This window comes from Falco punctatus (genome assembly GCF_963210335.1).
Source record: "Falco punctatus genome assembly, chromosome: 1".
In the NCBI taxonomy this organism is placed as follows: Eukaryota; Metazoa; Chordata; class Aves; order Falconiformes; family Falconidae; genus Falco; species Falco punctatus.
The window spans coordinates 83,299,334-83,326,847 of NC_137580.1; the positions used below are offsets into that span (position 1 = coordinate 83,299,334).

Consider the following 27,514-nt stretch of genomic DNA (forward strand, 5'->3'; position numbering starts at 1 on the left):
TTCATGACACTGGCAACAGATACAAACAGTCTAGATATGCCTACATCTGTGCTCTGTCCTGTCATTCACATGCCACTGATGTACAGGCACAGACAGAATTTTTAAAGCTGTCGTGCATCAGTGTCCTGGATCAGTGCCACTGTACACTACAGTGGTACGAAACAACTACGTATTAATTGTGACCACTGACAATGAATAAATGAACTGGCAGGACCTGTGAACCAGGCTGGAGAATGACCAGCCTTGCCAGGGCCAGTCATTGTTGATGTCTTCCTGCTGCCTCATCGCTGATCCCGCCTAACTCAACCAGCTGGCTCTTTCCACCTCAGTCCCTAGCACTACAGAAGAGAATTTATTTCCAATGTAGGATCACGCAACCTGCAGTTTCCATTTCCCTCCTAATTCCAGTGCAGGAGTCTGTTGAATAAATGTCTGGTGGCCGTCAAGTTTACACCCGAATTGCATTAAGGCCAAATGAGCATGTTCAGATTCGCTGGCTCTTACTGGTCTTTGGCAAGTGCACAGCCTGTAATGAGCATCCTCTAATGAAACCTACCTCTTATTAGAGATGATGGGGACTCTCCACCCCTTGATCTGATTTAGTTCTGTGTCAGAGACCTCTATCTGCAGCGGGAGACGAGGAACCCAGACTGTCATTTCTAAAGGGGCACTCAGATGCTGGTAAGTAAAATTAACTATGACATTCACTTTGCCTTTCATTTCCTTCCCATTGACAAAGACATAGTCACATCTGTCAGAAACCTGAAAAAAGGAGAAAGGAAAAAAAAATAATGAGCCTCTTCACAAATTATAAAGTATACCACATGCTGGGAAAGTGAGTGGGAGGAAGAGGCAGGATAAAGTTTTAAACTAGCTCCAAGTTCAGGGGACAGCTAGGAATAGCAGGAGAGGTGCCTAGTATGCCATTAATAGCCTGTATAATTTGGCATAATTTTATCAGGCAGGCTTTTTGTGCTGTAAACATTTCCAATAGAATCTAAGATAAAAGAACAGCTTCTTTCTGTCCTTCACTCCCACTCCAGCAATAGGATTGTCCCAATATAATGGCACCGACAGAGCATTCTTGTCTTCTTCCCAGAGCTCAGTCAGACTCTGCTATCCTTCTCTACTTTGTGTGCAGCCCCACGTACTGCAGGGAGGAACAGGTAACTGCCTGCATGAAGAACTGAGTAGGGGACAAAACTATCTAGTCAATCCCAAATTGGGACAGTGTTCTTCAGGAGTCCCATTACAGGTGCCAGGGCTTGGGGTGGTCACATCAACCAAAAACTGATCACAGGGAAGAGCTCACTGAGGCCCAGTGGTGTTCACTGGGGCCAAACAGCCTCATCTCTGCTGCAAGCCTCGCAAAGGTCTTACACAATGTTCTGCTCAAGCTGGTCCTGATGTCACTTCATTTATTACCTGCAGCTCTGAACACCAGTATTGCGGAGTTAGTAAATCTCACTCAAGCAATTTAGCAGCCATTGCAAGGATCCAGGTGACCTGACAGGACCTGTTCGTTACAGCTAGTTAAAATATGTAAGTACATGTCAAATAATTTATTAACTACCACTTTACCGTTCTGAAGATCTCAAGGAATGATCTACTAAAATCCTGAACTCTTTTCACAATCTATTACCAGGCAGGCCTGCCAAGTCTCATCTTCATCTGAATTCAATGCCATTGTTTACTTTTCTGTTTAAATGCTAAATTAATTTAAGTCGTATTTAAATATCACCAGCTTTTGTAGCATAATCTGCATTCCTAATATTATTATCTTCAAACAACAACCCCCCCTTAGAGACAGATCCATAGCAAATCCATTGCCATCCTTGCTTGTCTGAGCCTAGGTAATGTACCAAAAATGTATTACTATGACACTTGCAGTATCTTTCTGGTAAGCAATGTCCGTTTTAAGGGCAAAATCTTATAGTTGCCATTGGTTTCAGCAGGAAAGGAAGGAGTTTATTTGCAGGCAGAATTACATTTTTTGGGATATTCTCATGTTAGCATGTTTTACAGCAGTTCTTAACAGCTCCTGTCAGGATCCAATCTCATTGTGCTGCAGAGCAACAGAACCTAGTTGCTGTCAAAAAGGCCTCAAAGCATGGGGGTATGCAACACAAGGGAAGGACCTCACTGCAGGCAGCTGAGCACAGACAAGTCCCGGCTGTGGCACTGATATAATATGCACTTCATCATAATGCTGATTCAAACTGGGCTGAGCTGAGGAAGAGGAGACTGCAAAACTCTGGGAAAAACTTCACATGAGCCTGCTGAAATGGCTATAGGAAAGGCTGGAAGCATAAGCACATTCCCCTTCTGGGAGCAGCACATCTAGGCAGCAGCAAGATTGCAGATATGATTCCTGCATCCCTGCAGAAGGCACAGCAATGTGAGCACAATATTTTCAGAGTGAGAAGTACATCATACTTCCTACCTGCGATGTCTAACAGCCTGTCTGACAAGCGGCAACTCAGAAGACCTTCGGGCAGTGCCTGGTGCACCTGCTCCTTCTCCCACGCCACGCGTACCTTGCTTCTCTAAGTGGAAAGTTGTAGAGGAATGAAGCTGGGTTAATTAGCATTGATAATATACAACTGTGGCCTGGCTTCAGGGGCGGCGGGTTGGCCGATGTAGATAAGGTGCAGCTGTGGCTGGTTAAATTAAGTAAGTGGTTGGGCAGCCAATGAAGAGAGAGCAGCCGAGGAAGAAGCAAGAGAGCAAAGAGTGTACCCTGGATGAGGCCAGGCCAGGCCAGCAGAGGGACTGGCATGAAGAGTGTGCTGGTATGTGATGGTAAAAGACCTTGTTGTAGCTTGATAGTTTGGAGTGCTGTGACAGAAAGTGTCTATTCCTTGCTGACATTGCACTTATCCTTGTTGCATTTTTGTAATTTAAGTGCTGTTCTCAAATCAGACAACTCTCCTGTGTGTTAGTAAGCTCTCTCTGCTGCTTTCCACCTTTCCTCTTTTTCTGTGGGATGCCAGTGAGAAGAAAAACTGGACAGAGTCTCAAAGTGCTGACTTCTGCCTGAGAGGCAACAGATCAAGGCTGAAGTGGCTCCAAGGAAAATGTTCAGCCTGGGAGCTAATGGCCCTGAGGTCCTTCCCTTGTCTTTGTGCTCTGCAGGCTGGACTACAAGTACAAGCAAACAGCCTGAAGACAAGGATTTTCTTTAGTAGCACATGGGGCCAGGTAAATAGCTTTCCATGTGATTTCCTCACCACCTCTGCTTCCAGCTAGCAACACCTCATACTTGTGAATCTTTGCTAATTAACATATCAGGCAACCAAATTTCCCACTGGGTGATCAACCTAGGACTGAAACACTTCCTGGTGATTTAAGGTAACAGGTAAATTTCTGAAGTTATAGTTGAAGGATGTTTCCAAACCACCCGTAGTGTCCTCTGCTGAGCAGAGTGCTGAGCTCCTGCAGCCCGGCTCCCCAGCAGACCTCGCTTGCCTCCCCGGCGCACCCACTGCTCTACACTTGCAACAGGGCTTCTCGCTGGGGACCTGCCAAACGTCCTCCTACTGGCTTCACTGTCTGAGCAGTGGCTTTTGAAGCACAGATAGATAACGCAGGTGGGATATTGCTGTTATTTTTATTACTCTCTGTGTGTGTGAAGAGCAGTTCAGCACACAGGGAATGGAACAAGGCTGAGAGTCTCCCAGGCAATAGGGGTAACTGCTGAATTATGCTAGTAAGAGATGGGAATCACACTCTGAGATTTTAAATTCATTAATGCTCAAGCAATAAAAAGGGAAAGAAAATTTGGCAGGCAAACAGACCTCAGTTCCAACTTTATCAGGGTTTACTACAGAGAGTTAAAAAAAAGAATCCATCCCTAAAAGCCCACTATATGAATGATTAAATACATACCACGACCTTGTGCTTTCAAGATTATGATTTATAAAACAAACTGATGGTCAGGAAAAGAATGACTACACTTGGGATACCCGCTTTCTCCCGTTTCCCTTTCTGTAAGTGAAGACAGCAACAACTATGAGCTCATTCAGTTCCCAGCCAGCCCTTCACTGTTGGAATGAATAAGCATCACTGTTCTGCTGCAGTTTGCATGCAGTCCTAACAAAGCAACATCAAAACATCGTGCAAAGTACAGTACATTTTCATAAATCAGGCCAGGACATTCAGAAACAGGTCATCAATAAAAAGGCAGATTAGGCATGCCTGTGTTACTGCAGACACATCCGAACCATTCATCTTCCAACACAGGAGGACTAAAAAGATGTCAAGAAAGAAGAAAAATTGAGCTTCTCTGCCTCTTTTGAGATTAGTTCTCTAAGCTGTTTGTTGGAAATGAGTGGCTATTTTGTGAAATTAGTTTGATGGGACTCAGCTGAGCATCTGCAGGACAAATATACACATGAGCAAAGACCCATCAAATGCAGCTCAGCAGCTGGCAGCCTCGGGGCGGAGAGAGTGACCGGGTACCCCCTCGCATGGCTTCCCCCTGTTAACATTGGTGGGGGCAGCACGGAGGAGCTTCTGCTGCCACTGCCTGTTCTGAGCCCACGTCTCCTTTTCAATCTGTAACGGATTTCAATTCCTCAGTCTGTCAAGCAGCTCCTTTTCTTTAGCATTAATTCTTACAAACAGCCTTTAACTACCAACCCTCCTTCCTGTACTACTGTTCTTGCTTTACACGCCTCGCCACATACAACAGAAATGGCTGCGGTTCCCAGTTTATTAAATGCATGAATGGAGTGACTGCACATACCCTCAGATGTGTGTGCAGGAGTCTGCAAATGGAAGAGAGTGTCTGTACTAAATCGGCCAAGAGCTACCCGACAGTTAGGTATTAAGGAACCTATGAGGTTGCAAAAGCTTGGTCCCAAAACACAGATTTCTGAAAATTATTAAACACATCATAAAATGCAATAGGAACTAAAAAGGGGCTGGAGCAAGGTGGGCAGTTTGGGGGGAAACCCCATTTGTTTTCTTTCCAAAATCTGGGGACTCTCACCCATATCTCTTTTTCCTTTCCTCCTGCCTTTGAGTTTTGGTATCTCAGGGATGGCAACTCCGGTTTTCAGTAGAGGTGACAAGGAAGGGCTCAGGAGAGACAGAGTAGTTTTTCTTTTACTATTAATGTACTGCTGGAATATATCTCTCTGTGTTGTGGCCACCGTAATTCAAGGACATTATAACGCCATTATACCCTTCTGGTGCTGTGCTCCCTTGCTAAAACCTTTCTGGGCTTTGTGTCGCTGGAGCTTTTCACACAACTATGCTGAGCTGAATTACGTTAATTAAGGGAGGCTGTACTTGGTGCTCACAAGATGCTCTAGAAATTCAATACAGCGGACTTTTATCTCTTGAGGGGACTGGGGTCTGAATGGCTTTTTTGGGCATGCGCTTGGTAGGTTACAAAAGTGCTTTGTGTTTCATTCAGCTCCTGCAGCTCCACCTTTTCCTGACATTTGTGAACAACTAAGGCAGCTTCCTCTGCGTCATGCACGCACATCTAATCTGTGTGCCAGGGCAGCTGAGGTCAGAGGTCCGTCCCTTATTGCCAGCACAGCGCAGAATTAGGAATGAGATTTCTAAGTGCGCCAGGTACATACCAAACACCTGGCTTCTGGCAAGCTGGATGTCAAGTTCAACCATCAGTGCTACAAAATGTGCAGGGTGGAATATTTCAAATGTGCCCATCATTGCATTTAATCCAAAGCCCTAGCCCTACTGTCAGAAACAGGAATAAAGTCACTGCTGCTTCCTACCACAAAATCCATGCTGTACATACACATTCCTCAGCCCCACGTGCAGCTCTGTACGTCGGGTACCCCAAAACTGAGCCCAAAACTCAGGTGGTAGCCTTGCAGCTGTGAAGGTAATGCTGCTGTGCCACTTCAACCCAGGACCGTTTGCTTGGCAAACACATATTGACCAGAAAAGGAGGGGGGCATTGCTGGTCCAAGGCGCTTCTTTTTTACATTTACCTAAAAAGCCAGTGTTGTTTGAAAAGAAGTCAGTGCTGTCTGTTAAAACACCCCGCATTCTGTATGCTCTTCAGGTGTGATTAAAAGCAAGAGAAATTAAGTTTTTCTTAATTTATCTTACTTTATTTCACAGTTTGCCAGACTATCTGTGGAAGGAAACACTAGACTCTTCAAAGCCTTGTAGTAGCAGGACTTCAGCCAGCCTGGGAAAGCCATGGAAAGAAGCAAGAGCCCCCTCAAATCACACATGATCCCTATCACTGACCTCCTGTATCCAGTTGTCCAGAGAATATTGTTCCCATCCCTTTCCTAAAAGGATCTTACTGCTTTTCTCATTACATTTTTGCAGAGGCTGTCTAGGGTAGATAAGAATTTGTGTGGCTGACCATTTCTCTGGTCCCATAAAATCCATGTTAGCTTTGGGCTGAGAAGAATCCAAAGATCTAATAGGAGGGAGGGAAAGGGGAATGTACATTGTAACTCCCAGAAGGGGTACCCAGCATTTCACTGTTAGCTCTCAGAAACAGCTGTAACAGTCTTTCCCCAACTCATTACCATTATTAAATCCCCATGGGATAACAGTAAAATCCTCACAGGAAACTGCTTTTCACAAAGTCACAGCTAGTAAGTCTTTGAAAATAAGATGTACCTTGACCAGTTCTAGTTCAGAAATTTCAGGGGTGGTCAATTAGGAAAGTAAGTCTTTGATACTTCCACATAACATCTGTATTTCGGAAACACTCTAGGACTCTGTCCCCAGTCCATGTTCCTGTAAGTGATCCTTCCCCCATACAAGCACTCTCCATTTATAGTATACACTTTAAACACAGCCCTGCCACCTGGGCAAGCTCATGGGATCTCTTCTGATTCAGCACTGCACACATTTTCCTTGGTCTACCAGCATAAATGGTGATATTTAGTAACGCAAGTTATGTTCATGAGTCCTGCCTAAATCACTACTGTCAGAATAGGAATGGAGGAGTCTCTTATAACCATTAAAAATGAATGAGGAAGAAAATAACCAAGCAAAAGCAGCTCATTTGAGCTAGAAAAGACTCCAGAACACAAGCTGTGTATCAGGGTACATAAGGATGATGCCATTATTAGCTCTGTAAGTCCCTTATAAGTCACTCAGGGAAGGCGGAGTCATCTTTAATCACCCATGCTTAACCTGAAGTGTTGGAGTGAGATTTGTTACTGTGATAACTGAATCCTGCCTGAAATTATGGAAGGCAGAGGTAAGTGACTATAATGAAGAAGCAGCACAGCAGGTAGATCACCACTAAACTCACTATCCACCTCAAGAAGGGACCTGTCCTAGTCTGGGATTCTCTGAGGACCCTGAGGTTAAGAAATCACCATCCTCAGATCTGATGACAGCAACTGATGTGTTAACCACTCTGGATGCTTCTGGAATTAGGAACAACCACTGAACAGCTGCTCTTGAGAAATAATTAAAGCACCTCCTGTGTGGCAGAGAAAGATTTATTTATTTTATTTTCCCAGAAAGAAACAGTAAAGGCAAATGGCTATCACATCAAGTTCAGGGATGCTCTTCCTGTTCCTCAGTTACTCAGGGACTTACACTTTCAGCAGGGTAAATATCCCAAGCTGGGCTGCTCCACACCTGCTGGAAGAAGAATGACTTGGCTTGAACCTTAACGACTGGATTGCAGTCAGATTTTAAATCTAGCATCACCTTGTCAGCTTTCTCCATTCGGGGGATTTACACTGCATAAGGTCTTCTTAATTTTAGATATTTTGAATTTTGACTGTGAGTCTTAAAGTATCTGCCAAAGTCTGAAAAAACTCTTTCAAGGTTGGTAAATGATGAGCTGTGTAAACAAGGCTTCATACCTCATAATTCCTCCGCACCTGGTTCTCTGCCCTGTGCAGAAAGGTTGTGCCTTTTTCAGAGGAGGTGACACATCTGAACTCTGCAGATTCAGAAAAACCAGCGGGTGCTCTGAACTTCGAAGGCCCACATCTTCAGAGTGTCCATGCTTTTCTGCTGTGGTTTTCCTACTGCAGCATGACACCAAAAAATACTGCAACCCACAATCGTATCTGCTTTTTCACTCAAACATCCCCCTTGCTTTCTAAGGGTCTTAGGAGCTTGTTTACTGCCAGGCATCTCCAAAGTGTCACGATGGAAGCACACCTAGCACTGCTTCAGAGGAAGTTCAGCAACAGACAGATATTAGCAGAGACCTGTGTAAATGAAAAATGTTTTTTACTGCACTAATCCACCGGAAGCCCATCATAGAGCACATCAATTAAGAGAACTGTGATACCAATTGATTTCTAAGATAATTCTTAGTTTGTTCCACATCTTTGTGGCAAACATCAATATATTATCCTCAGAAAAATATGCCTGAGTGAAATATGCAATGGCGTATTTTAAGAGGACTTACAATTCTGGGCAAGCATCCAATCCTAGCTGCAAGTTTAATACCTCCTTAGTGAACGTTATGGATCTGACACAATGTTTGCAGCATGTTGGTGTTACTAACTCATAAATTCCCCCCCTAAAAGTCTCTTCTCAGGAATCACCTTTTGGTTTATTAAATCAAGATTTGGTGTATAAGATTTTGGTGGATTTTTCCCTTCCATGTTGCTTTTGCACCTGCTTCCACTACTAAGAACAGTCAAATTTATCCCTATGCGGGGATTTGCACAGAATCTATACATTTTTCAAGGATGTAGTGAGAGAAGAGCAGCTGCCACACAGTCACGTGTGGACACATTACTAAGCCGCTGTACATGCTGTCCTCACCTATGACTTAGTGCCTGCCTATGGGCTACCCGTAGTCTGCAAAGAGCTTCTTCCTTGTCCCCACTCAGCCACCGTGCTCAGGACAGCCAGGAGCCACCTGGGGATGATGTGTTCCCAGTGCTGAGTGGCTCCTCTCCCATGGGACTGGCAGTAGAGCTGCCTGGGGGATGAATGCTTCACTTCATGAGGGCTTTCAAGACACCTACATGTGGTTTCATTTTGGGGGCATGAAATTCCATTTAATTTCAATTTCAAATGATTAACATCATGTAAAAATACCATAACATCAAGAAAGAAGTTATTTTGAAATGAAAAATCAAAACATTTCATTTTGTAAATGTCAAAACAAGCTGTTTCTTTGAGACAACAGGAAGCTGCTAGCATCCTTTTCTTCCTTTTTCTGTCAGATGACATTCCAAGTAAATTAGCATAACTTCATGAAGCTGTTTTACAGAACTACAAATTCTGACTGAATACAGTCTGCCAAATTTTCCCCAGTAAACTGTGATCAACTGGGGCCACAAATCAAAACAAAACCATCACAATGAGACTCCGCTCAATTAAAATCCAATCACATGAAATCTGGAGTACCTTCAGCGCAATGAATAGTGCTATTCTCATTTGCAGGAAGGAAAGCAAAGGCACAGAACAACCTTTCCGAAAGTGTGGGATTAATTCCCCACTCCATCACACACTTACTAGATGACTATGTGTCATTTATTGAGATCCATACTCTCAAGGATATTGAAGTGTTAACTCCCACTGAGCTCAAGGTGAGTTTTGTGGCCAAATCTCCTTAACAAATCTGGCCTTTAATCTCCCTTTGCTGTATTTGTAAAATGAAGATACTATCCCCTTGTTTTACAGGGATTTTACAAAGCTTGATCTAAAAGAGACAAGAGCAAGCTCAGGTGCTGGGATTACACCTTCTGTTGTATCAACCAACCTTCTGTTGATTAAAATTCATATGTAGATAGAGGACAGTCCTTCACTTTTTTCACCTGCACCAGCAGTCGATCACAGTCACACTGAGGGCACGACACAGTTCTGTAGGATGTGGCATAGAGAATAACTATGTCCCTGGCAAGCAGGCAATGCACGGAGAAATCAAATGGCTTCATTCACTCCTGCTGTTATCTACTCCTTTTGCTGCCATGGCCATCCCTCATTTGCTGTTGGCTAGGCTGCAATTCCTGCTTTCCAGCTGGAAAAGGAAGGTGGCAACTTCCTGCCCACCTGCTGCTCTTGATATTCAGTGAGCAGCTATCCTGTCAGCACAGGATAGGCAAAAGGTGACATGGCTTTGGCATCTGCTCCTCTAAATCAGTGGGACACGGAAATGTCAGCACTGTCACGTAGGAGAGCTTTAGACAGGTAAGTACTGTCTGACGACTAGCCAGAATGCTGCTGGGCTCAAGCCACCACCTCACGCCTTAGATTTTAGAAGCCACAATTGTTTGTAATGAATGTGACAAGACTTTCTTGCAGACATCAAATTACGCCTTCCTATTTCTCTCTTGATCAGAGAACCACATGCACTCTGTAATCACTCACTGCAGTCATCCAAGCAAGGGGGGAGAAGAATGATAAATATAGCCAGTACCCCAAGCTTTTTATTACTAAACTGAGAATGGCATTTCTCCCCTCCTTCCAGTAAAGCTTAAAGACGAGTAACGACAATAGAACAACTTTGCATGTGAAAAGAAAGGAGAAAAGGCTGCTTGTTTTTCTCTGGGTAATAAATATCTGACTTCCAATGAAGAATGTGACAAATCGGATGGACTAAACACTGAAACCGTGCTGTAAAGGGGACGGTCAGTTGTTCTACCTTTGTCAGATCCAGTCAGTGAAGCAACGCTGTGGAGAGGAAGGTAATCAAGATGCACACAGCCTGAAATAGCCTGTTCTAAGGGCTGCTCATACCGTATGCGGGAACCTCCACCTTCGGGAACAGCTGAGAGGAAAAGGGACAGAACTGCGTGCAATGTGAATCTGACCAAATATACGGGAAGACGAAGTATGTCATACAACTCCTATATTATCCCAGGGCAGCTGAAGGATCTTAGGAGATGCTGAATCTCCCCACATGCAAAAAGGGTTGGTGGAGGAGCACCGGCAGCGCTGGTGTGGAGCAGTCCCACTGCTGCCTGGCTCTCACAGCGTGCTGGGGCTGGAAGTGCTCCCAACAGCACACTGGCACGTTGGTTTCAGACCCAGACTGTGAAACTAAACAAGCAGCAGCATTAAGCTGCAGTCAGTAACTTTGATTTTGCCTATACTTATCATGACAGTAAAACTAGGTGTGTGAAGCATCTAATCAACATATCCAGGATACTTCATACTCCCCTTGTTTATAGGAACCAGAAATCTCTGCCAGCTCCTTTCTGTTCCACAGGCAATCCAGCATGCAGTTCAGCTGAAGGCATCGAATTTTTTTCACTGTTTTCTTTCATTCACAAATGGCCAAATATATGACTATTGGCTCCCATAATACTTACTGATTTTACACTTGTCTGTACTATATTAAGCAACAAATCTCTATTTGAATGAATGTACCAGGTATGTGTTTTATGTCCTCACATGCTGATCACAGAAAGCATGCATGCCATTCCGTTGCCTGCTAGAACAACAAACATACAGCTGGAACATCAATGCTAAAAGAAACATTTTACTGGAATGCTGCTTGTTCTGTACAAAAGCAAAAGGTTCTTTTAAGAAAAGAACCTGCATGAAAAAGATTTCTCATCTGTGCACCCCAGCCAGGGAGAGTGCAGCTCCCCAAAATGTCTCCTTTATTGCAGCAAGCTGTGGGCTTGTCCTCCCACAGAGACCAAGGCTTGTCCCTGTCTCATAAGGTGGAGATGTGCTGGTAGCACAGGTGGACTACAACATTGACTGTTTACTAAGTCTTTCCTAATGGGGGAAACTTTTTTTCATACATGCTCAAGCCCTTGGTTACTCCCAAATGAACATCTCTCTGAATTCCCCCTCTGTGTTTGGGCTGAGTGGACTAGGGGCTCTCACTGGCATCCACCACTGAGGATCCCACATCTTGCTTTGCTGTGGCCTTGCAACAGGTTATTCCTCAGTGCAGCATGGTTTCTGCAATGTGGAGGCTATTCACCTTTGATAATCATCACCACAGCCAAACATTTCTTCCTCCTAAAAATGTTTCCTTAACATATTGTAGCAGCACTTTATAGTCACAGAGGAGATGAGAACTCTGACACCCAGTGATGTTCCCTTCATAAAGCTCTTACAACATCTGACCAAGGCAGAAAACCCGACTTTAATTTACTATTTGAGATAAAGAGCTGAATCACAGAGATCAAATCACATGCCTAAGGTTCACAGAACATTTGTGACCCAGCAAAGACAGGAATCCCAAAATCCGAGGGCTCTCCTACCACAGTACCCTGCTACTCAAAACTAGGTTAGAGCCTGGTCTTGCAGTGAGGAGTCCCCTTGGCCCCACTGCCTGTGGGAGCACCATGGTTTTGCCATTGGCATGCATGCTGCTGCCACCCTCATGGCTTCTTGTGGCTTCAGTAGCCATGGTCCCTTTTATCTTTTTGGGTGATACCCTTGCAGCATAACCACATAGGCAGATATAAGGACTGAAGTATCTGAATCTCTGCCATATTTGCATAGTACATTATTTCCATCGGCTATGTCAAGTTTTCTTTTTTTGGCACTGCCATCACATATATTACATTCACATTAACAAGCCTGTCTTTCTAAAGAACTCCTGTTTTCCTTTTCATTATCCTGAGACACACTTCCAGTCATTTCTCATCTGTCCTTACCAGGTCATTTTTGATATACTGTACAAGTGCAAAGGAGAGCTATACTTCATAAGCAAATTCAAATGACTATTACATATATGCTGCTTTTGAGGGTGTAGGTGGGCTGGAAGTGAAGCATGCGCGATGTGCTGAGTAGTAAGTATTGCAGCTCCTCCGCACACCCTGCTGCACAGACAGGGTAAGATCCCACAGCTAGGCGAGCTGTGGGATTTAGCTCTCTTGCTTCAGACTGAGCTCCTAGGTCAATTCCCAGTGTTGGCCAAGATGAGAGTTTTTAACAAAAAGATCTTTTAATGAAGAGAAATCCCTACCTCTCCAGCTGACTACTTTCTGCCCTGAGATATGAGTGCTAAAGGCCACTGAAAGTCACTGTCCACCTACAAAAAAATTCAAATCATATTCTGAGATCTGTATCTGCTACTCAGAACTGAGAATGCAGTATGATTCAACACTGCCTCCAATTAAATTTTTCTCTGTTAGAAAAAATAAGATCCTGTTTTAAAAGGTTTTCATAATTCTAATGGAAAACTACTAAAAAATGAACAAAATGGAAAAATTAGCACCCTTACTGTGGCTTTAAGCATGACTGCTATGAAACCTGGTGTTGATTTGTCCAGTAAAGAGAGAGAGAAATAGAGAAGCCAGCTTAAAGAGAGAGAGAAATAGAGAAGCCAGCTTAAAATACATTTTCTTTAAGGCTCTAAGAGTAATGTAAATCCTTACAGACTGTTTTGGACTTCTAGTTAGAAAAAGGCACTGGGCTGATATATGCTCTGCCTTCTTGGATTCTCTTATCTTTCATCTCCATCACTGCACTGCAGACTGGAAGCATTTCTACTTTTTTGACAACATTCTCATTTTTCCAGCTTCCAAGAAATCTTTAGACTGGGATTGTCAGTTCTAATTATGCAGCTCGTGCTGCAGTGACAGGTGGTTATCGAAGACTCAGAAATGACACTTTGACATTTGCAAGCAGATTATAAAGTTTGGCCCGTATTCTTGACAATAAACAGCTGGAAAGGAGGGAAGACAGGAGAGTGGTGAAGGCAGTCACATGGAATTTGGAAGACCTGCTTATGTGGGCTCCTGCGCCAAGCCTTCCCAATTGCATGTCTGCAACGTGCACCTGGGCTGACGATGGGCACGCCAACCCTCAAGCTGGGAGATCAATGGAGATTTACAACATATCTAACCAGCTGAGCACTAAAAGCAATAGTTATGCATGCACAGTGCTGTGCCCATGTAATTTAGCTCCATACCTTCCTCCATAGAGTACAGTACTGGGCAGACTCACTAGCTTGGGCTTTTCTGTGCCATAGGTGACAGCATGCCACAGACATCACAGGCACGTCACGTCTCTAGCCCTCCAGCAAGAGACTGGATTGGCTACTCAAGGAGCCCGTCTTTAGTATTGCCATTTTCCATCCATTAAGTGGAGACAACAGCAGCACCTGTCATAGGACAACCTTAATGTCTGGAGGATTAAGGGTGCAGTATTTCTGCTCAAGGATTTAATCCAAACCACAGACTTTTCTTTGACTCTGGTCAGCTCTAATCATCCTACCCTAAAGGGCCAGTGTTTCCACCCTCACACAAGAAGTGTACTGCTCTTCTAATTTCTTCCTAAAGAGTCCTGGGTTATACATGAATTTTAATTAGGGACACCACTGAGAACTGATCTGACCTAAGCCAAGTGTGAGACCAGACCTCCACAGACTTAAAGGAGGCAAGAGCCACACAGGAGAAGTGAATGAAAAGACCCTGCAGCGAGAAGAGAATGCCAAGATGAAAGGAGAGGATTTTGAACTCTTCGGTGCTCTCAGACTTCAGTGTCCCACAAGTACAGATCTGCAGGAAACTCCTTGAGTTAAGCCATGTCTCAGATGGTACTTAATAGAACAATGAACAAATGCTGATGAAATTACCTGTGTAACTTAAGACACCATCCTGAGCAAGGGCATTGCATTTCAGTCACTCCAACACAAGGTAAAGAAGATTAAATATGTGTAGCAATGGCAGGCTTTGGAAGTTAAAGCTACAAGGAAAAAGAGATTTTCATCTTGGTAATAGTATGACTTCAAAGAGTCTTAAAGATTCAGTCCTCTTTCTGATACTGAGTTTGCACAGGCAAAGTCTAGTTCTATTCCTCTGGCAAATATTCAGATATCCAACATTACCACTTAGAAAAAAAAAGGAGAAAGCTGTTGCAATGTACATATACTCATGCATGCATGCATGCCATGCTCTGGAAAGCTGGCCAACACCTTGCAGTGACTGGAGAAAAATAATCCAACAGCAAAGCATGAACAATTTCTCAGAGACCTATACCTTTTTAAGCCAAAAAGCACTTTCAGAGAAGCATATCTAAGCAGGATTGAGCTCCGACAGCAGAGCAGCAGCCATAATACAGAAGTACCAGTTGAAAGCTGGCATCAGCCAACACGGACAGGCTGAAATTCCAGAAAATGTTTTCCAAATAATGCTGGCTATAAAAGTGACTACAAAGTTTGCATTGAAATGGGAGACAGCATCCTTCCGCACTGGAGTTGTGGGCGAGGATGCTGAGTAATGAGGGGATTTCTGTCCTCACTCGATGCACTAACATGACCTTCTCTTCCTCCAGTTGCCTATTTCTGGACAACTGAAGACAAACGAGTTTCCACGCTGGACTGCAAAATGGCACATGGCTCTGAGCTTGTCACCCCACAACATGGGTAAGATGTGACACACGGAGGTCGGACTGTGACCATGCTTGCATGCGTCGCAGCAGATTGGCATGGCTGGGGGTCTGACTGCCCAATATGCTTGCTTTTAAATCACTCCTCTCTGCTACTTGCTACAAGGCTCCAGGCAGGGCTGTCTATCCTTTTCCCCTCTGCTATGTACACACTCTCTTTGCACTCATTTAAGGAAGATGTCAAGCCCTCAGTGCCTATTGGTTTCCTTCTAACAGGGAAACAGCAATGAAGCAAGGGGTTTGCGCATGTGTGTATACACGTGCACGCTTGCACAGGTACACAAGGCCAAAGCTGGCAACAGCATGGGAGTGATGCTGGCATTCCCAAGTATTCCACAGACTGGGTAGCAGCACTGTTTCCATCAGGCTTAAAGGAAAGTATCATCGTCATTCTAACACACCTCCCACCATCTGCAAACACCACTGCTACCAGTGCTTAACTTCCCTTTCACATCTCTAAGTAAGCCCCTTGCGGCAGTGCTGAGCTGAACCCAGGCCCATCCAGCATCTCTCTGGGGGCAGAAATAATCCAAAACCACTTGCTCCCCACAGCGAACAAAGGTCATTATTTTGACAAATTAGTTACATCTCTCTCAGTCAGCAATGATGACTCTGAATTATTCAGCATGCATCTGTCTTTTTCCCTTACAAAAATGGCTTGTAAAGCAATAAGTGTATTTCAACTGAACCACTTCTTAAAGACGTAAGACAGTTTGGGTTCACTCTAATGCCCCTTGAAGTCAATGGGAGTCTTTCATTTATTTTCATTTATTTAGTTTCATTAAATTTGCAGATGATGCCAAGCTGGGAGGAGTTGTAAGTACTTTGGAAAACAGGATTAGAATTCAAAATTATCTTGATAGTGTAGAAAATGGTCTAAAACAAACAGATGCAGTTCAAGAAAGGTAAGAGAAAAGTATAAAGTTTGATATAAAAAATTAAGTATAGGATGGGGAAAGACTGGCCTGGCGCCAGCAGTGAACAAAAGGATCTGAAGTAGAGAGGATCAGAAACTCTCAAACTCCAGGGATCAATGAGGACTGGAAGACAGCAGGATTAGCATCTGCAGTAATTTTAAAAACCTGCTTAGACAAATGACTGTCAGGAACGCTGTCCATAGCTGGATGAATTGTTCATTTCAGCTCAGTTTGACAATTTCAGCGATTTTTAAGCCATATATTCAGGTATGTAATGTGCAACTTCTCCTGTCTGTTGTCCATGCATACTATCTACAGGAAATGCTGGCTTTCAGCGTAGAAAGGGAAATGAGCATTTCATCTTTGTTCCTCTGATTCAATATTGATCGCAAGAGCAAAAGCATGTCCTGATGTACTGGAAAATATATTTTGCACGCTAACAGAGAACACAGTGCGACCCATGTGAAAGCCACCACTTAAAGCTCTTCTGAACTTCTAAGACAGGAGACGAAAGCAGACTGCAGTGTTCAGCACCCTTTCTGATGACCTGGATTGAACTAAAGTCTTTGTAGCAACGTAATTTGTGTTGCTAGAATGCAATTAAGTAAGTTTGCAGTACAAAAAGTAAATGTTACTTGATACTTCCTTCTTTCCTTATAAGATGTGATAAAATGCTAAATGTATTATTCTCACCTGTATTTGTAGCAACAATTGTGATAATTTACATCACTTTGTGAGGTATTCTGATCCACAAGACAAGCCATTGCCTGACAACTGATTGCATTTCATTAAATCAAGAAAATTCAAGGAAAAACATATTAAAGAGATGGGAGCAAAGGCATCCTGTTTTCCTCACACAGCTCAACAAAGGTGTGATTTAAGACCAGTTGAATTATTATGGATCAAACCTGTTTCATTTCTGTGTCTCTTTCTTTGTTCCGTAAAATAACATAACAACAACAATGGTGATGATGGTGAAAATTTTATATTTGAACTTTTCCTATTATCTAATAGTGTCTCAGCATTTTGCAACCAATAACACTTTGTAAAGCACATCATAGTGAAGTCTCAGTGTTTATGATGTAAACCGGTGTCCATGTGTGTATTTTTTCATATAAATATGTATCTATATAGTATAGATATTATCCTCATTGTGCAAGTGCCAGAATGAAATGTTTATGAAGCTTTCCCATGGTCCCAAAGTGCTGGAGAATGCTATCTGCAAATGCTATCTGGGGCTAGAAAGGAAGTCTTACTCTAAGGTTTGAGAATAATCAACCAGACCATCCATGAAAGCCTGCTATACTTAGCATAAACTGGAAAGGCAGGCTGCAAACTATCTCCTCTCACAGACATATTCTAGAAAAAAGAAAAAAAAATTAATGAAACAAAATCCACACTCGTGGAATGGATAAAAGTCCAGGTGAGGACAGAAGAGATGCAGCTTCTATTTCATATCTTCCCGTAAAAGGTTTGTTTTCTGCTCACTTTGTTCATTCATTAATGTTTTATTCACAGCTGTTTAGACTGTCACAGGACAGTCTCTGATACAGAACTGCAGTTCCTGGTCATTGAGACTTGGTGCTGTTGGGAGATGTAGATCCTATATTAATACAAATGTACTAAAAGAGACAGTAATAAACATGGTAACAGCGAATGTCTGTCTCGTGTCTATAGCTCTTACAATGAAGAAGACAACAGGGCAGATGCATAGGATTTAGGCTATGATGTGCTTGGGGCTAATAGTCAGCAAAGGAAAGGCAGCTTTTAAAACACGCTGAGGGTCAGTGTAAGATTAGAAAAAAATTGGCTTTTCTCACCATCAACAAAAAGAATGCCAAATTGTGCTCTAGCTCGCAGCCTGTTGGGCCTGTTGCAGCTAACAGGGTTACGCAGCAGTGCAGTCTAGGTGCCACTGGGCCTTCCGGTGAAGAGTTATCTTTGCTGCTAACCTGAGCCTACATGTCTCCTGAGCTTCCTTTCACCTTCAAAGAAATGACATGAGGAAGACATGCAATCAAACATTCAGAAGCTGATTTCAGTGAGGATGGGGAATCAAAGGTGGAGGATAATCCGAAAGCATTTTGTAAGATTTTAGCTGCTTGTTCCCCATTGACTCTGATGGGAATCGCACTGCTTTGCTCTTCCAAATGCTTTCACACTCTTTCCACACTTAAAATCACTTGTACCATATATCTGTTTGCTGTTAAATCGAGTTGAGTCCTGAACTATCTTCAAACAATGAACAAGAAAGAATAGCCAGACTATGAAAGAGACTCCAACGGAATATACACTGTCCTGTTGCGTTGGTGGGTCTTGCTTGTTCTCAGTGTTTAGGAACCCGTGATGTTAATAATAACTGCAAAACTAATACAGAAGTCCTGGTGCAGCTGTATTTCACGTTAAGACACCAGGGTATGGAAGCTACAGGAATGAGCAGATGTGGGTCTGTGTACTCAGTAGCTGGATCTCTTGCAGCTAACTCCTATTAAAAGCCTGTGATGAACCCTGGACACTTGATGGAAGAACTGTACAAGTCAGCAGCTTGTCTCTCCCAGCCCAGGCTGGAAGAAGCAGAGCAGCTCCATGCCTGCATTCTGGATATAGGCTACAAAGACATGAAGAGAAAACAGATGAAGCCATGAGGAAGTCTTTTAATCTGGATCTGCCCTTGTAATTGGAAAAATGGCCTAATTAGATAGCTAAATATTCCAGGTTTGCACAGCAATGCAGGGGCTCTCAAGGACACTAGAAGGACCTGGGAACTGAGGCCCCAAATGATCAGATGTGGACGTCAAATTCTGCTAGTTCATGCTGAAAATCGCCCTCTGGGAGTCAGGATTACACCACAGACAAAGGGTGGGTGACTACTCTTGTGTCTAGCTCATTACAGGTTTTAAACTCAGAAGCATAAGAAAGGGACTTTTGAAGACCTGGATTTGCATCGTTCTGCAGTACCCTGGAGAAATCTGCACCTCCTTTTAAAGACAGATATACCCACCTCCAAAGAAACCTTTATGAAAATATCTAACAGAATTGTCGAGCAGCAGTGTCACTTACTCATGCAGTGCTTAGAGACATGCTACATCTTCACTACTCCCTGAAAGAGTAGCTGCTGTTACTCACATATGAGCTGGCAGAAATAAACCTTCTAAAATAAAAGACCTCCTCTCAAAAACAGCACATATGGTATCAGGGAGCAGAAAGGGGAATTAGCAGAGTTCTACATTCAGTTATTGTTATTTATTTGAACGAAACAGGTGACGGAGCCTTAGTCCTGGACCATCTCTCATTCTGCTACAAATCACACAAACTCACAGCCACAAGCCTAAGACTAACCAATTTTTACAACAAGCCTCAGGCACTGACTCCTCGTTCTTGACTCACTCATGCCTAAGTAAGCTTAGAATCAGAGCAGAGACATCTGTCCAAGGGATGCAGGCTGTTTTCTGAAAAGCAGTGCCTCCAGAAGTACTGCCACAGCACCGGCTGATCTTCAGCACTTCTCTTTGCAGGTACAGCTCAGGAGGGAGGAATAAAGCTGGCAAAGAAAGTGCATTTCATGAGGCTGGTGCTTTTTAGTACAGCAATGAGCACGCACATTAGTGAACTATAGTAGAGGTCTGAGTCCCTCACATACACCTACGTGAAAGAACAGAGTCATTTTCCTTACTTTTTAGCAGGATGCCAAGATGACTTCTTTTCTTAAGCTTAAGAAAATCCCAGGAAGTTGAGTGGAAGTTTTTATAGCAAGGCTCTTCAGGAATTGCTAGTTCAGGATGTATCCATGGGTGTTTCACTTCTTTACAGGAAATGGAAGTAACACAGCAGTGCAGCCTGTCAGATCTTCTCTGATATGTCACAGACAGACTTGCTCTTCTTTTGTAAAGACCTCATGGCCAAACCCCAGGAGCACTCATGTATTCAGTGTCAATGCAGTGCCAGACATACTCAGCCTTTAGTGCCGATTCGCAGGTTCCCCACATAAGCGTACCCTGGCCTACCATGCAGACACCTGGAGCAGCTGGGCAGCTGCCCCGTCTCCTCTCGGTTTCTAGACAACACGAACAAACCGCACAGGTCAACTATATGCAGAGTTCCCTGTATTAATGCCATGCTCTCGGCACAGTGAACTGGCAGGAGCTCACTGTGGTTTCATCCTTCACACTCACCATGAGACAACTCATGATAAGGGCTAAATATTACTGCAATTGTACTGAGCTCAACCTGGTACTGCAATTGCAACTGCTCATAAACTTACCCTGGTTTATTTATAACAGAGCAGAGACTGGGCTTATTTGGTATCTCTTGATAATCGTCCACTTGTCATTGTGGCTTCCAAGCAGCAGTTTGCGAAGTCCACTGGTGTCCCATCACTCTCCTCCTTTTTCCTGCTGGAAGCCCACCTATGCCATCACTCAGCTGTGCTCAACTTCAAGACCACCTATGAAAAAAGTTGCATGTATCTGATGATTGCCACTCATCCATTCTAAGGGAGAGTAAGGCTGAGAAAGAGGGAGCACTTCTTTGTGTGGTATGGCATTCTGCGGCCTCCACAAAGCCTTCTAAACTTCTCCAAGAATTATTTACTGTGAGATTTTTCGGTGAGTTATTTAACTCCTTATTTCTTGGTCAGGCAAATAAGGGTTGTCTGCATCAGGAAGATGCTATGAGGGGCTTGCTAAGATTATTCAGAATTTTTTTTCAGACACCGAGGTGATCCTCACCATGCAAAATCATGTTATAGAAAGAGAAAAGCTAATTACAGGAGATGTATAGTTGCCTCCCTGGGCTCTTCTCTGCTGTGTCTCACCCAGTCTCTGTGTATGTATACGCATATTTCAGTGGGCTGAGATACAGCAGTTAAGAGGAGGCTCCCTGATCCTTTTTATTTGTTTGAAAAGCAGGACTCCACTTAACAGAGGGAGAAGGAAAATGAAAGATGTGATATTTACAAAAGAACTATGACTGCTGCAAAATCTCAGTGTATAGTTGGTTATTCATGCCTACAGGACTGCTGGAGACAAAGCTGCACTTCAAGCCTCTTGGCTTCCGTCTTTTTTTTGCATAAAGCAGTACTAAAAAAGACTTGTTCTTTCACCCGCAGATATTGAGAGGAGATCTTAGCACAGTTTCATCTGGATCTTTGAGTCTTCCTCCCTCAGGCATGTGCAGACAAGGCAGATTATAATTTCTTTGCATTTACAGATGGGTATGTGTGAATCCTGAAAGGCTTTCACAGGCTAAAATAAATCTTTCCACATTAGCAGACACTTAGATGGAGATGTCACTCACACGGCACCTGTGTATGTCCTACCTGCTTTTTATGTACAAAACACCATCCACAGAAGTAGCCTGGCCAACTCATTTCACCAGCAGTGCTTTCTTCCAAATCCTCATAGCTGCCTAGCATGTGTATGTTGCTATTTAGGCTCTCTGGATTACAATTTCTCATTCGCATATCTATTTGTAAATCTTCTGGCAAAATTTCTGAGCAAAGATAATTTTCAAATGGATCTATGTAAGCTGCTTCCTCTTTTGCGCAGCTTCTTAATAGACTGTGTACTGCAGAAGCGTGTTCCCTTGTAATGTTATTCCTTATAGAATTAAAAATTTCATCTACTTTAAGTAAATCTGGCTGCTTCAGCTAAAAGTTGTGTAGCCTCAGGGATTCTTTATCAGATGAGCAGATTATCTTTTTTAACACCTTGAGGTTTTGACTTTCATATCTTTCATGAAATCAATCTCCCTTTCATGATTTATATTTATGCCAATGGCCAATTTTATGAAAACTCTCTCTTCTGCTTTCTTAGTTTTCTCTATTATTCTTTTTTGGCTCTATTATTCTTTTTTGGGTCTATAATATCATTTCAGTGGCTAACTCATAGGTTGTTACTTTACATTTACAAACTGAAAAATGAATGTGCATTATTTATTTTTATGAAAATCCATGATAACTAATGCACTGATTCAATTTCTACCAAAAAGCTTTATGTTTGATTTCACGATATCTGGCCTCTAAACTCCATCCCTACAAAAAAACTTTTACATCTATATTTACATATTGGGGTCATTACAATTCTTTTATCTCCCTGTCCCAATGACTTCAGAAGCTATAATGGATTTAGGTGAGAGTTTGGTTAGCAACTGCTTTTTTCTGTATTTCAGACTACATTTCACATGAAAGGAAAAAATATTACTCTAACAACTGAAAGACTTGATGTAACCCCCAAAAAGCCCTAGGCTAGCTAAATAAGTGTTTAGTGGAACAGACACTTAAGACTGGGAGATCATGGTGGTGCCCCGTTCCCTAGGAAGCTGGCATTCATTTTATCCCAGTTTATATCTTCATAACAAACCCACTCTCAGTAGTCTGCCTCTGTTTTACAATGATACCAGTGCAGGCAGAACTGGACTATTTTCAGCAGGCTTTTTCCTTATTTTCCTTCTTTTATGAGGAGGGAGTATCTCCAAGTATCATCAGAGGTATATTCAGGTCAGTTTTGGTCCCCTGGCTCTGGCCTACCTGCACTCCTGTCATGCTATCAAGAGGAAAGCAAACATATGAGGCTTTTCCACTTACAGATAACTGGTCAATGCAGTGTCAGCTTCTGACTGAGTTGGGAGTGTTCACATGTCATGGTTTAACCCTGGCCAGCAACCAAACACCATGCAGCTGCTTGCTCACTCCCCCTCACCCAGAAAGAAGGATGGGAAGGAGAATCGGAAAGGAATGTAAAACTTGACAATGACCAGTGACCTTAAAACACATTGAAAACCTCAGCCTTACAATCTTTTTTTTTTTTTTTCCTAATCCTTCACTGGATCCTTTTACTAAAAAAAAAGAGGAAAAAACAGACCAGACAAAGGTAATTACTACCAAATCAGGGGATGTCCATTGCAAAATAAGGGGTAGCTTATGGCACTAGAGGATTGACATTGTCTTGACATAATGTATCAACCTCTGGCAAAGGCATATGATTAAACATAACTGTTTTTAACCTACAAGTCTGTAAACAGCTGATCATTTCACTCTTGACAGTGTGTAAAGCAGATAACTCATCTTTTGCTGATGAGTGAGTGGGAAAGAGACCAAGACCCTTCCATGGTGGATCCCCCCTCCAGCAGCACAATAACAGGTTATTAATTTGTCTCCTGTGCTGGTAAGTCCTCTCCCAGCTAATGTGCTTCTGGGATCATCTTTATTCATGTCCCCTAGTAATTTCTGATCTATCTTTTCTACCGTTTTCTTGTGTTGGGCACACTTTATGACATTCAGTGTCTTATTTTATGCACTCAAGTTTTCTGAGAGCCTTGACTGCAAGCGAACAACCAACCAGCCCATGAAGACAACTCTTATCAGTAATTAGCCCTACTGGAGACCAGAAAATAACTGTCAGATCTGGATACTACAAAGTACAAGATGAGGTTACATGTACCTACATACAGCTTTCCTAGCAGCATGAGTTCCAAAGAAGTAAGTATCAATGCATGCAGCCCGGCTGAATCTACTTAGAGGAGAGACAGCAGGAGGTGAGATTAGACACACACATTGCTTAACCTGGGAACAAAGGGCAGAATTCGGAGAACTACTTGCCAAGGTGTCTTGAAAAATTAGTATAGTACATATACAACTGTATTGCCAAAGGGGCTGCTTCTTATCCCGTCTGCAGGCCTGTTTGAAATCCTTGTGATGAAATTCTCAGCCCTAGGGAAACAGTTGCTTTCAAGATTCGTTACAAGCTTGAAACTCAGCTCGGCATCATCAAAATGTGTGAAGAACTTTCAAGGAAACATGGGCTGACATGGCTACGGCACTGAAACAGCTAAAATTGGCTCTGGCTGATCTTTGCTTTCACCAGTAATCTGATGCCAAACTAAACCATCCAGCGATGGTTGGAGCTGTGCTTAGACACAGAAAAAAACCCCCAAACCAATAAGGAATAAACTTCCTCTTCATCAAATAAAGTGTAGAGCAATCCTATTACCTACACTGGGTTAACTCTGGATTTTCAGCGGCAGAAATGAGATCCAATCATTAGCAGAAATTGCATGCATGTATCTGAGCCTGGCCCTGATTTTTCCTGTTAGTGACAGTCGAGTGCAATTAATGTAATGCTTACAGACAATGCATTAAACGTACTTTAGTACACATCTATTGTGCCTTTAGATGCTTAGTCACCAGGGCAAATGATACTTTCCTTCATTACTGAAGTTTCACTTCTCCCTGTCTGGCTTTTTAGTAGAATGAAATGGAGCATGTAATGGAACGTCATGTTCACAGGTTTCATTTTGATATCAGCTGCAGGTCTGCACAAAATCTCAAAGACTACAACAGCTTTTCACAGGCTCACAAATGCTGAAAGAAATTGCTGAAGGCACTCAAATCCTGAAGTCTAAAGAAGATGTCCTAAATTTACTCAAACAAAAATCCTTTACAGCTGCAAAATAATTGCCTACTTGCAAATGATCAGGTTATTTTTAATAGTTATTATATGGAAGAGATTATAGAAGTTGGGAGAAAACATCAGCTTTCTATAATACCCACCCGCTCTAAATACACAGTTACACTTTCAACTAAAATTGAAGAGCTGTAAAGGCCAGGTTTTGTAGGTGATTAGGTTTCTAATTCCCAATTAAATTAATTGGATTTGAATGCCCAAATAGCTTCAGAAATCAGGCTATCCATCCAATAACCAGTTAAAAAAGGTGATGCTGCAAAACAAAGCTGAAATAGGAAAGCTGTTCAGCATTTCTATGGGTAGCTGATGTGGGAAAAGCAATAGCACTAGTGTCACCTACAAACAAATACAACACGCATGCCAGTCTTAGAAAAGGCAATAGACGAGATCCTGTCACGTGTAAAGCATGAGAACTACTACAGGTAAATATTTTTGTTAATAAACTGGACTTGGGTAACATCTTGTATTCTGAGATCTCAAAGCACTTTTCAGGTGTGTTTTACTTGTTTACTTTCTTAGCTCTTGGAAATCCTTCGGAAGTACTACATCAATTTTATAAGTAACTGCAAAGAGAACAAGTAAATGAGTAGCCAAAAGTCACCATGAAAAGCTAGAGAAGAGCTGAGAGCACAAGCCAGGACTACGTTGCACTTGACAGAATGAAACAATGCAAAAACATCTGCCTCGGAACATATTAACTCTTAGGTATTTAAGGATAGCAATTTTAAAAATTTGATTATGCCACACCAAAAACATCTCTGGAAAAGGATGAATTGATCTTTCACAGGATACATTTGCTCTGCCCAAGCCGACATAGCTCCCTAAGTGGAAGCTGAGCACTTCTGCAAATCTTAAATAAGGGACTGCAGCATCTAGACATGCAAACAATGCTGTTCATAAGACATTAGGATACCACTAGATGTTTTATTTTCTCAAAGCTGTCAGAAAAAATTAGCAATGGGACTGATATAAGAAGACTAAAAACTGGCAACCCAAAGGGTATAGTAAGGGCAGAAACACAAGAGAAAAATATTTAAGACACAGGAAGCACAGGAAAAAAGCAAAAGCAATAGCAACAGACAGTATGGAACAGCTGGATAGCCACTACAGGAGAACCACAGGAGTGAGAGACAAGGCTGAGTTAAGATGATTTTTGTGGGCTGCATATCCACGTCGCTGAACATTAGTGACAACGGCAGCTAACAGAGTCAAGCACTGGAGAGAGGAGTCTATCCAAAGGTGGACACATCACTTCCCATCCCTTCTCTTTATGTTCATTTTCCTGCACATACATGGATGGGAAGAGAGACATGAAAACCTGCTCTGTGGATACAGATATTTCACCATTACAGCAGCAGCAGGACACTGATCTGCAAGATTCCTTGCTGAATTCAGAACTGCTCTGTCCTGCACTCAGAAATTCAAGTTCCGCTCTGCATGGTACCAAAGAAAACTGGTCACCCTCCAGATTTGTGTCTACGTTTCTTCTCTCTTTATTAATTAATCCTTGGTCTAGTAAACAGTGAGCATGATTATCTGCCTAAAGCAGGATAGAAAAATAATTTGAAAAGTACCCTGTTTCAGTGGATCAGCCACAAAGATCTGAAATTTACCTTGCCTAAGTCAATTCATTTAGCCTGTGACCTGATGTATGAAGTCCTTGCCTTTAAAGCTTCAGGCAAAGAGGGTTACATGCTTGCCTCAAGAAGGTCCTAGAAATTAATGCAAAATGGTCCAGACAGTGAATGAAAGGGAAGAAATCTTCAGTCAGCAGACCTGCACACTCTGTTACATAAGAAATCTAGAAATATTTCTAAATCCTTACTCAGCCACTAAAACTTTATCATGATGGTAATTTTTACATGCTGTGATTAAGTTAAATTTAACAGGAGTGCTTCCTAAAAAGTCTGTGCTCTGCCCTAGTTAGGGTTATGTTTATTATTAACAATCATAATGATGTTGCTTGGATAGTACATTTTATGTAAAGACCTCAATGCATTTATCAAGGATTTAGTGTTAATGCTCTTTATCTGTCAAGGTAATTCAGAACCATTATACATCTTATGTACGTGTCTACGCTGAGACAGATCAAATAAATGACATGCCCAAGATCACAACAGCACACTGATGTCACAGCTGAAAGCATATGCCAGAGCCCACACTATAACCAGCACATTTCAATGCAGCATCGGTAAACCCATCCGATGGGTTATCCAGTTGTTACCCAATCTTATTAAGGCAGAGGCAAATGAAATGAAAATCAAGTGTCACACACTGTATGCATACTGAGACCTTATTAGAATATGTAATGCCCCAAACCCCAGCCCAGGTTTAACCACTAGAGCACACTTCCTTTCTTCATTAGCAATGAAGAAAAGAGAACTCAGCATGATTACCAGTCTGGCATCATGATGTCCTTTTGACCTCTTAGCCTCCCTAACACTCCCTTCTCCTTCATATATGTATGCCCTACATAAGCCCGTTGTTCTTCCAATTGCCTCTGAGAGCTCTAGGAGTCCTCCAAGTATCCCACAGCTAATACTCATGATATTTCAGATCTGACCAGCAGTTTCTTGACTAACACCAGATCACTAGCCTCATCTTTAGCTAATGTTAACCAATATAGTACTGATACAGTCCTGAGATCTAGGCATATTAAGTCAGCTGAAAATACCATCACGTGTATTTTTATTTTAGTAAGACCAATCCCTTCCATAGCTAACACAGTATCTGGGCAGTCCTGCAAATGATAAGCAAAAAATAATGTAGTGGCTATGCTGTATCTGATATGTCCAGAAAAATCTTAAATTGGGCTGAGAAGACAGTAATTTATATGGCCTATCGTAA

At 42.5% G+C, this 27,514-nt stretch overlaps 1 protein-coding gene and 1 long non-coding RNA gene across 4 annotated transcripts in view; one reads left to right on the top strand and one right to left on the bottom strand.

Annotated features, from left to right (window-relative positions):
* The window catches only part of TMEM132D (transmembrane protein 132D), a 261,285-nt gene that overhangs the window by 9,637 nt on the left and 224,134 nt on the right, over positions 1-27,514 (bottom strand). For all 3 annotated transcript variants that reach the window (XR_013930456.1, XM_080402026.1, XM_080402025.1), the window contains exon 6: positions 557-762. Coding sequence is in view for 2 of the 3 variants with exons in the window: in XM_080402026.1 (XP_080258152.1) it covers positions 557-762 (206 nt within the window). In the remaining variant the exon portion in view is untranslated. The remainder of the gene's footprint in view (positions 1-556; positions 763-27,514) is intronic.
* LOC308070139 lies at positions 570-23,601 on the top strand. The gene is made up of 4 exons (XR_013930637.1): positions 570-681; positions 1,432-9,518; positions 15,175-23,368; positions 23,507-23,601. It is a non-coding gene; the product is annotated as an uncharacterized lncRNA (long non-coding RNA).